The sequence below is a fragment of the Vanellus vanellus genome, assembly GCF_965231255.1.
Source record: "Vanellus vanellus genome assembly, chromosome: 18".
NCBI lineage: Eukaryota > Metazoa > Chordata > Aves > Charadriiformes > Charadriidae > Vanellus > Vanellus vanellus.
In genome coordinates, this window is record NC_138923.1 from 7,707,012 (window position 1) to 7,722,043 (window position 15,032).

Below are 15,032 nucleotides of genomic sequence, written 5' to 3' on the forward strand. Positions count from 1 at the left end.
GGTCCCTGAGATCTTCGTGGGTTCATCATGGGCCATGCTACTTATTTCAGGCCAAAGAGGTTCTTCCTAGTTAGCAGTCTATTTTTGGGGTGTGATATCAAGACCTCTCCTATATGACCTCTTTGAAATAGTCAAATATTTTTCTTGTTACAGTTTAAAAATTCAGATTAAAAATCAAACTGAGACAAATCACAAATACTGTTTGAGATTGCTGGTTTGTTTGTTTTTTTTTTTTTTAAATTACATGTTTCCTCAAGCCAGTATGAGTACATCTGCTGTTAGCTGTATTTTGGTTTTGTGCTTAATTTGATATGTACATTGAATATAAGTTGATTCCTTTTATTTTTTTTTTCACTTGTTGGTGTGGTCTACTTTTCTGCAGGGATTGAGTAGACTAGATGTCACACATTTTAGGATGCTTTCAGCAGTCTTCACTGATAAGAAAATATATTTCTACATGACATGAGCAGATACCTTGCCTTAAAAAAAACCCAAAAAACAGTAAGTAGTAAACCACAAGTTTTATATAGGTTTCCAAAGTTGTCATTATATAGTGCCTTGGTGCCTTGTTTTTCTAAATTCTGAGAATTTTTATTTGGTCTTACAGTGCATTTTTTGATGAACTGTAGGCTTTTTTTTTTTTCTTTTTCTGTGTGTGCATGAGAGCTTAAAAGTGAAACTCAGCCAACTGGCTGAAGCCTGAAAAGTAAGTAAATAGTCCATACAAATGCTGGAAAGGAGATGCAGGTTTAAAAGTATTTTAGTTTTAATAAATATGAGTAAGGTACTTAAATAATTTTAATAAAAATTCTTTAACTTTATTGTTATATTTTAATAAAGCCTTTTATTAAAGCTTTGTGTGAAACCTAACTTCAAAGGCTAATTTAGTTGAACAACCTCCTTCTAAAAGTAGGGGTGGCATTAGAGTCTGTATGTGCCTTGTGCCTGATGCAGCGTGCCATGGTGTTGGGCTGAGTGATGGTATAAAGACAAACAACCCTCAGTCTTCATGTGTGCAGCACTGATGCTTTTGCATAGCACTCTATTCCCGTACCGCATCCTCCTTATCCTGTAGGGTATCGCATCTGAGGTGCAACTAGGAAAAATCAGGATGGTGGTTTTGGCATGTCTGGTATTGCTTCCAGTTTGCCTGAGCTGTACAATACAGAGCCTGTTAGAATCTCCATTACAGAATTACCTGCCTATTTAAGATTCGAAAGTGTTGGTTGCTCAAGGCCTTCATTGTACTTACCCAAATAATTGAAAGTATTTAAGGGTGAGCTGGGCTGACTTTAAGTGGTGCTGCATTGAAAATAATAGTAAGCCATTTTGCTTTTTCTTCTATGAGGATAGTCTGTACAAAGAGATTTTGCTATAGTGGCATTTCCACTTGCAATTGTGTATTTTCTTGTTGTGGGAGTAGAAGTGATATGAAAAGGAAAAACTTACAGAATGGTAACTGTAGGGGAGGGAGGGAGAGGGTTTACTCCAAGGGCTGGACCTCTTTGGTGGTCTCTGTTCTTCTTTACTAGATTCCTCATTCATTCTGCAACTTGGGAATGAACGTGTTGCCTCAGTATCAGGCCTTCCTCTTCAGCTAATCATGCATTGTAAGTGGGTTTTGTTTTTCATGTGGCACTGACTCATTCTCCTAATAGGTCGATAATTTCACAGCTCCTTATCACTAGTTTGTCATTTGTAACAGAAGAAATAAAACTGTGCATCTGTCAGGTATCAGACAATGAGGTGAAAGCACAGTGAACAGGTAAAGGCTGGGGAGGTGTAGCTCTCCATTGCAGAACGTTTTTCTGACTGCTGAAATTATGTGAATTTGTTATGAAAGTTATGACAGTGAAAGCACCTTCTGAAGGGGGTTTTGCAGATACGTGCAAAACCTATCTGATTTGGTTGAAGAGTTGTTCTTTCCCACAGGAGGAAGAAATGGGGCTGAAGCAGGAGATGGCATTAAATGTTGTCGTGGGTTAGGCTGGGCTGGCCACTAAACAAACAACATGTTAAATGTTAAGCCTCACTGAAATGTAGCCTGGGCTCATTTTTAGTTAGCAACTTACGCTGGTACTCAGGATGTTCTCTCTTAGGATGTATGTGCTTTCTGCACAGAAGTAACTGAGAAGTTTGAGCTTGAGCCGTTTATTTTGGTGCAAACTTGTTCGGATGTGTATAGCTGTAAGTCCTGATGTCTTTCCCCTCTACCCCCTGCCTCTGGGAGCATTGGATCCATAATTGAAGTGGACTGGAGGCTGGTGTAGTAGCCCTGGATTGTTCTTATCTACCTGTGGTGTTGGTTGGTTGTGTAGCTGCTTGACTTGTAGTGCTGTGGGGTCTGTGAGGACAGAAGGTGGTTCTGAGGTGTTAAAAGGTATACGTGCAGTTCTGCAGGAGGTCATTGTACTTACAGCCAAAATACAGTGTCTGTATTTTGGTTCTGAGCACTTAAATTGGCTGATAAACTGGAAGGGGCAAGAGAGCTCACTGTTACATCTTTAGGAGACTATGGGTATTAGTTCGTGAAGAACTGCTGAAAACAACCATACCTTGAGTGAAAGGGAAGAGGTAATGGCCAGATTTGAAACAAGCAGAAGTGAAAGAGGAGGTGAAGCTGAGCCAGGCTTAAGTGCAAAGAAATACAGGAGAAATACCAGGAAGAAAGCAAAGACTTGCTAACAGCACCCTAGAATCTAGCCAAGAGGATTGCTCTGTTGGACTGTAGTACTTCGAATGTCCACAGGGCTTCCATGAGCTGTTGGGACCATCCTCAACAGCCTTTGAATTTCAGGTGAGTAGCACTTAAGAGGAGTAAACTGTATAGTATTTGCAGAGTTTGCACCCTGTTGGAAGAGGCTTGGTGGAGAAATCCTTCCTCGGTAGCCGTTGAGACATTTTGGACAGGAATTCTAGTGATGGTAATGCAAGGAGTGAATAGAGACAGGTTTGAAGAACTTGCACTGGGATTGCCTCCCACTGGCACTTCTTGTGTGGGAATATAGTGATATTTTTTTTTTAAAGGTTCTGCTGTGGGGTAGGTTCTTCAACTCTTCCTACCTGTATGTGGGTTGAGAGCCTGTACAAAAGCCTTGAGTGCTCTTGTTCAGAATTTGGAGTGGGCTGTGAAGCAGGCAGGGGAGTAGGGACATGCTCAAGAAATGCTTCTTCATGGCTGGAATAGTATGAAGTATGGGTTTATCTTTTTCTGAAATAACCAAGGAATCAAGCTCCCACCTAGCAACTGAAATTTCATGAACCATCATTTAGGGGCAGATTCAGGAGGTATGAATGTTGTTACAGTGTTAGTGTTCTGCATCTGAGCGAAATGTTGCCTTTAGTGATGCCTGTGATCCTGTTGCAGTGAAAGCAGTGTATAGGTTGGTTCATTTAGGAGGTGTTTGCAGCGTTCCTCATCACAGCATGCAGGCCTGTTGGCCTGTTCCTCCAGAGCTCGTCTGGAGCAGGGCTTCATGTTGCTCCTGGCCCCACAGCATTAGGAAGGTACTGTGATTCAGAGGGTGATTTCCAGCCCCAGAAAGTAGGAGATAAAGGGTCTGTTGCTTGCTCTGCCGCTCAGCATAGCTGCAGAGTTCTGCAGTATCATTTTCCTATCTGGAAAATAGAAGAGATGATGCTTACACACCTTGTCAGTTATGCACTGCAAATATCTATGTAAATTAAAGCATCTGTTTTCATTTTCACTTCCTGTCCGGCTTGGCGCAGTCCAGATGTCTCGTGCATAGTCTGAATTGCTTCACTCTCCAGAAAAGCTAAAGCTACCTAAACCTTCTTTTTTTTTTTTTTCCAGAGTACTGAACCACACTGCATGTAATATTGCAGTTTCTTACCACTTTGTACCTGTGTCCTTTACCCATCAGATTCCTGTTAGCATCCTTGGCATTCATTTGTAGTGCAAATGGCTCCTATGAATAAGCCTCCTCTATGAAAGGTTGCTGTGGAATGCTGCATTGCTCTAGTGTTGTTAAAATTGGGAAACCTGGAGGAATACTTCCTTGGAAGCTTCAGCATCTGCAGTGTTTATGAATCTGTCTGCACTGCTTGTAATCTTTTTAATGGTTTGAACTGGCTGCATCAGTCTTGATGGCTGTGGGAAATTGGAGAAATCTGATAGAGGAAGATCTATTCAGCTCTTGCCAGGGCAGCTTTGTACCCTGCGGTGTGTGCGTGTGTTGGTGCTGGCCTGACTGGCAGGAAGGGTACCTGCTGGAGGAGCTCCCATCAGCGCCTTGGGGAGGAACAGAATTTGAGGGATCTGCTCAGCAGAGGGGTACAGGAATCTCTCCCTTGTGTGTGCAGTGAGGGATTGGCATTTACTGCCTGCTGATTAATAGCGTTGGGTTTTCTCTCTAGTCTTTTTCTTTATAAAGATAACCTTTTGTGCATAACCTGAGTGGGAGCTGAGGTCCTGAAGTCAGCAGGCAGCCTGAGAGTGCGGAGAGGTGTTACCAAAGCCCAGATCTGGTAGAGTGAGGCTCATTGGCACAAGGTAAACACCCACCTCCCCATTCCAGTGTGATCCTTCCTGAGACTGCAGGGAAAACAGAGCTGCTTAGTCAACAGCTGATGGCATTTGTATGGAAAGAGCTGTATCTGTTCCTGAAAAAAAGAGTTGTTAACCCTAAATACTGCCAGCTTTGCTCTGATTTTGTCTCTTGGAGCTGTGACATCTCTGATTTCCTCTCTGCCTGTTTGCTATAAAACCTATGTTCAATGCTCAGAGACTGGGTAAAGTTGCTGAGCTTGGGACCAGGTGAAGGGTTTGTGAAATGTTTGACTTCACTGGAAGAATTTCTATGGTCACTCCTCAGAATGCATCTTTTCTCTGGCAGCAGTCGATCCTAGTCCTTCCACTGTTCCATGCCCTGGCTATGTAGGGCTCTTCAAGGTGAGCGATGCCTAATGATTTGGAGGCTTGCAGTGGTGTTCAGTTTAGTTGTTAGTGATGGAAGCATCTTTGGCTTGAGCTTTTGCTCCGAAGACCTGGTGCAAGGGCATGAGAACAGTTCAGGCTGTGTTGGTGCCTCCTGCCCTCATGGGCTTCTCTGAAGCAGTGGGCAGGATTGGGTCCACTTTCTGTGCCAGTGGACAGTCTCTTCTGCTGGAAGAGATGGTTCCAGATGTGGCAGATGCTGCTGCAGTGCGTTCCCTCCTCATTTGACTCTTCTCTACTACTTTGCTTCTTTGTGATCAAGAACTGTATTTTCTTTGAGGTACTTTGCAGTGCAGGTTTGTGTGGCTTGGGGCAGAAACCTGAGCTCTGGGACCTCTGTCCCTGTTATTTGAGCAAGCTGGTTTCTGTGTCTGTAGAACAGGACTGATAGTGCACACCCTGTTACCCATCAGGAGATCCCTACCAGCTATTTGCAGTCTGTTGTTGCTCAGATACCTAAATGCCCAGTTTACCTTACAGTTCAGCTGAATGTTGCCAGGAGCTTTCTGAACAGGTTTTGCCGACAGAGCATAATGCTGGGGATTTCTTTTGTGTTTGGATTTAAATTGCTTGCTCGTGGTCAACCTCCTTGCTTTGGTGTTGGGGGAACAGGATGTTGTATCTGTGTATTCTCCCCAGGCATTCAGCTCTAGGAGGAACCTGAACAGGGAAAAGTGGAAGGCAGAATCACTTTGGAGGCTGTAGCTAGCATGCTTCAGCTCTGGGCTTTCGTTGTGGTGGAGCCAGAACGGAAGTACAACTTTTAAGGGTAAAGATTTGCATTTGAATATGAGCCCTCCTTCTGCAGGCAGCCCATGGAGATCACTAGGTCACTTCCCTTTCCTCTTGTACTAGGGCGGTTGGGGTCTGGTTTTATTGAAGCCACAGGTGGTTCTTGCTGAACTGAGCTGCTCTGTCTTCTGTGGGTTTTGCCTCTGAAATGTGAAACGGCGAAGAAATATGCTCCTTTAGGCACTTCTGCAGCAAGACACAATAGAAATAGAGGAAGTCATTGCTTCTGAGCTGGTGAGGTTTATAGATAGAGGCATTGGAGTCAGTTTGTGCTGGGGCTTGTCTCATTTAACACCTTTATGGCCTGGATGAGAGGGCAACGAGTGTGATGTTGGTAGTTGGTGCTTCACAAGATACCTTGCTGCTTCCCTGCAGTAATCAATTCATGATTCTAAGGGGTATGAAAGTCCTGCAGTGCTTCCTCTTGGGTTAGAGACAGCTATTCCTTCCTAACAAGCTGGCACTGAGGGGTCCGTTCCTTCTTTACAGCATGATGGGGCAGATGGGCAGAAAACAGGCTGTTTCTCTCTGGAGGGCTGCTGTAGACAGACGTGCCTTTCAAGAAAAGAATTTACTGCACACCTTGGGTTTGCTGCTGCTTGAAAAGGAGGGGGAGTTGCATGAGCACAGGATCTCTGAAGTACTTTCTGTGGGCTGTCTACAAGCTTTCTGGCTGGATTTTCTGGTTTGGTTTTTTTTTGTTTGTTTGGTTTTTTTTTTTTTTTGCTTCGTGCCATAGTCTTGCACTCTCAAGATGAAGTATTTCTTATCTTTGTCTGCATCCTCAATTACTGGAGGTCAGGGTTCCTTTTCAGGGTGTGGCATTGTCTGTCCAGCCCTTACAGAAAGGACCAAAGAACTCCTTAATGTTTTTGTGTAAATACAATTGAGCTCTTCTCCAGACTCCAGTCTGCTTTATCTGTTTTGCAGTAGGTTACAAATCCACCCTTTCTGGCTGCCTTTCTGTGCTGTCTGCCTCCCCAGCACTGGGAAAGCTGTTTAGCAGAGAGGTGAGGCTTCTGTATTTCACAGGCCAAACCTGAGATTATGGAGATTAGTTTTCTCTAGCAGTGTAGTGGTTCAGTAACAGTAGTTGTGATTCCCAAGCTGTTGGTACATTTGTAAGAGGGGGCAGCAGGTGAGCTTGGTGAAGACAGAGCTGAGAATATGAGGTCAAGTCATCTTACAGCATGTGCCCTTTCTGTCCCCCCTGTTGTCATGTTTTATCTCTGCCTGTACAGCTCCACGCCGCAGAGTTAATGACAGATACGCTGTCCAGAAGACTCTGCCTCGCCTCTTCACGGTCCTGCTGCATGTCTCAAATCCAGAGTGTCTTGGCTTAGAGATGCCTGATGACGGGGCTGGCCAGCGGGCCAGTCTTCTGGCAGACAGCCTCCCAACAGTATTACTCAGCTAGCAGCATACCTCTGCAATAAATCATGGGAGATGTGATCCTGATCTCCCATTCCCTGTTTTTACAAGGAGACAGGATTCATTGGAGATGCAGAGAGAAGCTGGAATTGTACAGAATTAAAAGAATTGGTAGTACCAAATATACCCGTTCAGCTAAACAAGGAGGGCACCCCCTTGTGTATGAGGAGCTTTGCTATGGGGTGTCTATCTTTTCTCTGCACTGCAGACTGCTGACTTGCTTCTCCCTGTCTGGCAGGACTTGATGGCACATTTGGGATCTTGGCAGGCCCTTTTTCAGGTGTACCAACAAATCTCAGCAGCTCCCTTTAGAAACAGTGCAACAGAATGACAGCAAGCAGCTTCTTGTGGCCTAGACTTGCCACACACAGCTCTTCGTTGATCCTATTAACTTTGTACTTTGATGCTGATATTCTCATGTTGCTCCCTTCCTTGCTAAGCAGTCTCTGCTAGGAACTGAATGCTCATTGCTCATCTGGTCCCTTGCTCACTAGGCTGATGATCCCTGCTTGGCCCAAGCAGGGCTTCTACAGGATGTAAGTGCATCTGGCACCAAGCCCCTAGGGCAGCTGGTCACACTGTTTCACCAAAGCTCTTCCAAGGGCAGCCAGTGGTATCTTTCGTCGCTGAGGCAAGTGAGGACCGTTTCACAAATAGGAGATTCTTGGTGAGACATGTTCCAGGAGAAGCAGTGGTGTCTCCCTGTTGACAGATAAACGTTCAGCTACAAGACTTACCGACAAAATTGACCGTGTGTATTTAAAGAAGAGTGAACATCACTGATCTTCTGAAAAACTATACTACGTTTTTTGAAGGGTTTTGTGTTACCAGTAACATTAGAAACCAGGATAGAATTCAGTTTAACATTAACTCCAAACACTTCTTTACTTCTCGGTTGTTTTGCTTTTGCAACCTGTGAGTTTCTGCACAATTTTCTTAAAATTTCAAGTCAAAAATCTTCCTGCTTCTGGAGGAAAGCCTTTTCACTGTTAATCTCCATCCTGTTGCTTTGGTTTGTGTTTGTGAGTGCTGCTGTGAAGTGAGCAAGGAGTGAGGGTCTGCAGTGGTCTCCGGGCCTTTGCCCGAGTGATTGTGTTCAGTGTAGAGCTCAGTGGTGTGCGAGTAGCTGCAGTGATTCTTTCTACTGTGTGTGTGTTACCTTTCATAAATCTGTTTGCCCTGCTCAATTAAGGCTGGCTAACTTCCAGGTATTCAAGCTCCATTGAAGTCTTGTGAATAAAACACCAGCAACCCAGCCTCCTTCATACATAGATTTACAAAGAGCTTTGCAGACAATCCTGTTTGTCAGGAGTCTTTCCCTTTTGGCTGTATTTTCAGCTCAGGAGTTTCCAGTTGTTACCAGTGCCAGTAACTCAAGGTTTTCTTTTTACAGGACAGACTTCCCATGCTTGGTAGATTCGTGTTGTATCTCCAAGACTTGCATACTCTGGCACTTAAAAGGTCATTGTTGCTCTCTGGATTAGAACATACCCCTTTAAAAGGCAGTTAGATGGGGTCAAGGCCCACATATCAAATCGAGGGTGATGTGATCTGAACATGAAGAATCCCGGGTAGCGGAGCTTTCTGCCCAAGGAGCGATCCTGGTGCAGTTATTTGTACCCTGGGGCCTCTAATGAAAGTGGTTGTGCTGTAGTATTTTCTGATTCCTCCGAGATACTTGGTATTTTGCACTCTGGTGCTGTCCCTGGATATTGCAGGAGACATTGCTAGTGCTGAGAATGGGAAGAGCTGAGCTCCGTGCTAAAACTGACAGCAAACCTTCCCTCAAAGACCTTAAGAAACTTTGCAGAAATGCTGGTGATTGAATTTTTTTTATTATTATTATGCATATATATTTATTTCTCTGTAACAGGAGATAATGCTTTCTTCAGGGTCAGCTATTGGACACGGGGACCCTGAGCACAGGTCAGAGGCTTTGCCGTAGCTGTCGGTTTTCAGTTGTCAGCATCGGCATGTGCCTTCTGCTTCTAGCTCTCCTAATAATAAGCATGCAGGCAGGCAGTTCAATTCTTAATGAGCTTGATTTTTACCAGGAATGGCTTTGCTCTGCAAGACTGGAAGACCTTGGTGATCCGTGCCTGGATTCCCTGCTTTGCTGTGCGATGGGAGAATAGTCCAGTGTTGTAACAGCCTTGGAATGCTCCGTGGCCTCTCTGGAGTACTGTGGGTGACCTGGATGTCGAGTGATGCCCCTGTCCAGTGCACCCATGGACTAGCTCTGATCTGCAGCTGGCTGCTGTCAGGAGGGACAGGCAGTAAGGTCCTGCCTGTGGGATGGCTTCGAGTGAGCTTAGCGCCTCTGCAGCCTCTTTGCACTGTGACTGTATGGAAGGTGCCTCATGTCTCCGTGGACTTGTTTTCCCCTTTGGAGCACACACATAGCACACAAACAAAGCTGTGTTTCACATTTTCAGCTTCAAAGTGTTGAAGGAGTTCAAAGTCAATTTCACTTATCCAGACAGCAGTTGTGGCTGTCCCAGAAAGTTTGACACAGGGCTTTATCCCGGCATGTCCCCAGCTCCTCTGCTCTGAAGTGGTTGTTTATTCCTCTTGCATCCTTTTAATGATATAAGATGTAATCAAGAGGCAGCTGAGACCCAGTTACATAACTGGTTGTCAGGGTTTCTCTTTGGCAGCGTTACCGGTGCTGTTTGCATGCTGACTTTCAGGAACTTGGGGATATTCTGTTAACCAGCTAACTCCCGAACCTGATGCGGTAGCTTTTGTTTGGTGGTTGGTTTTTTGTTTTTTTTTTTTTTCCCTAATGCCTACTGATTTTGTCTGGTTTGAGTTTTCTAAACCTCATAGTGCTTGAGATTGTGAGGTTGGTACAGGGTTGACATGGTGTGGATAGACGCTGAGCCAGGCTCACTCCGCAACGCTCAACGTACCTGTAAAAGCAGGTGGCTGTGTTCTTGCCAGCACAGCTGAGGGCTGGTGTGCAGCACCCTCTGCTATTCGCCCTGGGCCAGGGCTCCCCACCACTCTGCCGATTCAAACAGGTCATTGTTCTCAGTCCAGCTTCTACATTCCTGCCAAGTCTGTGCTAATCAGTGTTTTTTTTCTCCCTTTCTCTTTTATGTCTGTCCTACTAATAAAATATGGTGGAAATGGACAAATAAGGGAGGAGCTATTGTTTTCTTTGGCACGTGGTGACCATCTGAGCAAAGATTGAACCAGACTGGAGCCAAAGATCTCTTTGTTGCTCTGCAGGAAAAGGTGCTTCAAGAATGCTGGCCAGCCCTGTTGCCTCCACAAGCCTTTGTGCTGTAGCCCCGTGTGGTGGTCCAGCAAAGGTGGCTGTGAGGGGCTTCTTGTGGAGCCTGGTGTTTTTCCTGAGCATCCTGTGGGTGCTGTTACTGAGTGGCAGAAAATACTTTTCTTCCTCTATCCCTGGCTGTGCTGCTTGCTGCCTAGCACGCAGCTTCTTGCTCCTGCCAGGCCTGATTTATATCCTTCAATGCAAGAATGAACTCTGCGTGGTGCCAGGTTGATTGGTCAGAAACTTGCCCCCTGGGCTTCACTCAGCTAGTTGCAGATGGCAGTGCATTCTCAAACTGGCTGTATCCCACTTGTTTGTGGTCCGTGCTTTATTTTGTACATAATGCGTGATGGAGTAATCCTCTTACCTGGAAATCGTGTTTGATACGGTGTTGCTGGGGGAGGATGTAGCCTCTGGTCAGATACAGTTTCTTTCAGAAAGAGTGATTTCTGATTGCACTTGAAAGTGCTTTCAGCTGGATGAGTTTCAGAAAGGGCGAAGGGTGGGAAGGTCTGATATGTATAGTGTTTTGTTACTCCAACACAGAGTTGCAGCCCTAAGATGGGACCTAGCAGATGGTGTAATAAAGCTGCCAGCAGTTTTAGGCTTGAAGTGGAGGCTTTACAACAAGAAATCTGGAAATCTAAAATATGTGTGAAAAGGTTAGATTAAGCGCCTAGATTTGAGAAAATTCAGAACAGAGAATTATGCATGAAAAAAATGAAAGAAAGATCCATTGAAAGTAAGCAAAGTTTCTTTTCTGACATAAAAGTTGACCTCTGCAGTGTGTACATTCCCCATGTTTCAGCTTTGTCTTAAGCTCCAAGAGCCAAAAAGTGAAAGTAAAGAGAATGCATGCATGAAGGGTGTTAATCATAGCATGTTGCGCCAGCAAAGATGAGTGAAAAATTAACAAACCACATCCATTGTGAAAAGTATATTTGTAGCTAAAAAAAGGCGTTGAAGGTGCCAGCAACAGAGAAATGTAATCTTTTTTTTATGAAGTGTTTTCAGGATTCATAGTAGAACTGCTGAACCCACAGGTTCAAGGGTCTGAACCTGTTTCATTTGAACAATGGTTTTTGGACTCCTTAACTCTCTTTCATGGCCAGCAAATGGGAAAAGGGAATTTGAAGAAACTCTGTCTTCAGGTGATACTTTCAAAGCATTAATTGCTGCTACGAGTCATTAACTGTGGCCAGTGTGGAACCATAATCCTAAACATTACAAACCTGCTACCGGTGCTTCAGTGGGAAACCCAATAGTAAATTCCATTGTGGAATAAGATATGGTGCTTTTATGTCACTTACATTTAGGAATTTTTGTGCGTAGCTGCTTATTGTTAGACTTACTTTTTTAAAGCAAGGACTATGTTGACCGCACAATTAAAGAAGCTCACCTCTTTCAGCACTGGAGTGGCAGAAAAAAATGATGCTGTGACAAGTGTGTTCCTGCAGGTTTTTTTATTTAGTTTATGAATCTTAAATCCCAGAAGCTTCTTGCGAGTAAACAGGAGGGGTTTAAAACCTTGTAACTTACTGTGTCTGCTCATTGAATGTCTGCAGTTCTAGCAGTTGTGCGTGTTTTACTTCTTACTTGTCTGTGGCTGAATAATCTGTTTGATGGCATTTCCCTGGTTCTCTTTCATTAAAAGGCAGATCGGGAGCGGCGCAGAGAAATTTCCTTACTAGATGACATTTCATCGCAATGTCCGATCGTTTGGGGCAAATAACCAAGGGAAAGGATGGGAAAAGCAAGTACTCGACTCTCAGCCTGTTTGATAAGTATAAAGGAAAGTCAATAGAAGCTATCAGAACTACAGGTAAGGAACGCCTTCAGAAATCTTCTTTTGGGGTGTTCTAAGAGTGTTGTTGCAGAGCTAATTCAGGTTGTTGGCCCTGTGGGTAGGATGCCCAGTGGGAAGCAGCTGGAATGCAGAGCTGTTTGTGCTGGTGTCTAAGCCTGTGTTCCATTAGGACTTCAAGGAAAACGTCTGTGGTTCTTTGTGCTTCTGTTATTATAGACACATGGAGGAATTAAGGCAAACCAGGTAGGGGACTGTTGGCCCTTTCATCTAGCCTGCGTCCTTGCTGAAAAGTGGTCAAATTGCAAGCTTGAGTGAAAGCCTTACTGGGGCCTTAGGCGATACCAAGATGAGGCGTTTAAGCTGACTGAAGCACCTTAAGTTGGTCAGACCTTGTGTGAGGTGAGAGTCAAGGACTGAAGGCCTCTCGGATAGAACCTCAGTTGCAGTGGAGATGTGACCAAAAATAGGTGGTGGGGTCAAAAAAAATGAAACATTGCCTGGACTGGCTCTGGATTTGGTTTTGGAGTAGAAAACCAAAGAAAATACCAGCTTAATAAATGTGATTTGGTGGGTAGAGCTGGAAAATCTAGACCTCAGGACTCCTGGGTTAGATTACCAGTCTGTCTGCTAAGAGGTGCACGTAGATGGCCATTTCCCCAAGCTGTGAAATGGCGATGCTGCTTCTCCTTGGTGGGATGAAAGAGGGATATCTGCACAGGTAGCTAAAAGACTCTGTGGGCATTTTCTGTTAGGGAGAATTATTACTTTCTCCCTCCTGATTGTGGTAGGAGGCTGCCTGTTAGCTGCTACGACAGACAGCTGCTTCACCGTGGTCCTGTGGGAAGTGACTTGTATGTTGACCTAGCAGCAGTGGTGCTGCTTGTCTTACAGTTCTGTTGGGAATGCACCCAGCCACAGTATGCTAATTCAGGTTACTTATCTAGCAGGATATAGCCCTCTATGACCTGCCGTTGTTCCTTTCTCACTAGTTATTCCTAGACATGGCTTACAGAGTCTTGGGAAAGTTGCTGCTGCCCGGCGCATGCCACCTCCTGCAAACTTGCCTAGCTTGAAGTCTGAGAACAAAGGAAACGACCCCAACATCATTATAGTACCTAAGGACGGTACAGGATGGGCAAACAAGCAGGATCAGTCAGACCAAAAGAGGTAGGTAGAACTACTGCTATGTGTTGGACCTGACAGTGATCAGTTCTCTATTGTCCATGCCAGTGTAGAGCCAACGTTAGCTTGATCTTTTAGCAACTGCTATATTGCTAGAGTTGTTTGTCTGTCTTTTTGCCTTCCTTCCCCTTTTATATCACCTCTGCTGTCTCTTTTCAGTTCCAGTGTGACGGCTGCACAGCTGCAGGAGTCGCTGCCGCAGCAGGGTTTGCAGAAATCTGTCTCCAATTTACAGAAGCCGACACAGTCAATCAGTCAGGAGGTAAGTGCAAGCGGTCTTTGTGACTGCCATCCTGCTTCCCCTGTCCCCAGACAGCTTGAGGGTTTTCTTTAATTGTCTGTGTTGCCTTGCACAAGTAAGAATCAGCAGACTGTAAGTCACAGAACAGTTCCGGTATAATCAATTCTTGTGGAATTGACTATCTTGGCTCCAAGTTACTGTGCCCTGGGAATGCTGTGCTGCAGTTAGAGTATAATTCTGTGCACGTTACATCTGTACCTTTCAAGTGTGTGCAGAAAGTCTAGCTTCAATCTAGAAAGAATGGCTGGAATGTGGGATGGCTGGTTAGCACTTCTAAACTATTTTACTTTGGATCTAATTCAAATGTTGCTTGGTGACAACAGATCCAGCTCTTGCTCCCAGCCTGATGAGACTTGATAAGAAGAGATCTGGTCATGTGGGAGAAGTAGCCAGTGTCAGGACCTGAAAAAGCTACTGGCAAGTAAGAAAGCTTCCCCAGAGAGTGGAGGGACCTGGCCCCTCTGTGCTGCAGTTAAAAAAAAAAAAAAAAAAAAAAAAAAAAATAATCCCAGCCCTTGAGGTTCAAGGAAATTAGGACAGGAGGTATGTTTTGAAGTGGAGAAGAGTGGTTAATGCATGAGAAAGTAAGGTAGCCTTTAAGCTGAGGTGTAGCATGGAACAAACCTAGAAGATTAAGAGGGACCATTTGGGAAAATGCAATAGAACAAAGGGAAAGCTTGATTAGAGGGAAGAAAGCAAGAGGAATGGCTTGAGGAAATAGTTGATGAAGGTGAGCAAAGGAGAGATGAGGGACAGGGCAGAGAAGAGGATTTTTGCCATAGCAGTGTAGTACACTGGAGTAGGGAGCAGCTGACTTTAGCCCCAACAAGAAGCTGGGGAGACCTGTGGTATCCAGTGAGATGTGGGTGATCTAGAGGCCTGAACTATAGCAGGTGCCAGACAAGAAATGAGAAACAGTCATGAGACTTCACTGATCTGTGGGCGTTGGGGTTGTTTTTGTGTTTTGTTTTGTTTTCAGAGTACAAATTCAGTGCCAGGTGGACCAAAGTCATGGGCACAGCTGAATGGAAAGCCAGTAGGACAAGAAGGTGGTGAGTATGATAAACAGAAATGGAGCTGGGTATGTGCCTGCTTCTCCCAGACAGCCATGAGATGGGGTGGACTCCATTTCTTCCTGTCCTCCCTGTCTAGACTGGTGCAGAATGGGATACAGCTGTCCCCGTTGCAGTGCAGTGAGGCCATATGAGTCTTGTTTTCAATCTGTGTAGTGTGTTGGCTGGAATGATGCAACTGCATCTGTTCAGGTCTGCCAGTGCAA

General features: G+C 44.8%; 1 protein-coding gene across 1 annotated transcript in view; it reads left to right on the top strand.

Moving 5' to 3' along the window:
• Nucleotides 1-434: 434 nt before the first annotated feature.
• Nucleotides 435-15,032, top strand: part of PRRC2B (proline rich coiled-coil 2B) — a 44,499-nt gene continuing 29,901 nt past the window's right edge. The window contains exons 1-6 of the mRNA XM_082492839.1: nt 435-501; nt 9,054-9,106; nt 12,118-12,285; nt 13,260-13,437; nt 13,612-13,714; nt 14,733-14,805. Coding sequence (XP_082348965.1) covers nt 12,171-12,285; nt 13,260-13,437; nt 13,612-13,714; nt 14,733-14,805 — 469 coding nt within the window. The 5' untranslated portion in view covers nt 435-501; nt 9,054-9,106; nt 12,118-12,170. The remainder of the gene's footprint in view (nt 502-9,053; nt 9,107-12,117; nt 12,286-13,259; nt 13,438-13,611; nt 13,715-14,732; nt 14,806-15,032) is intronic.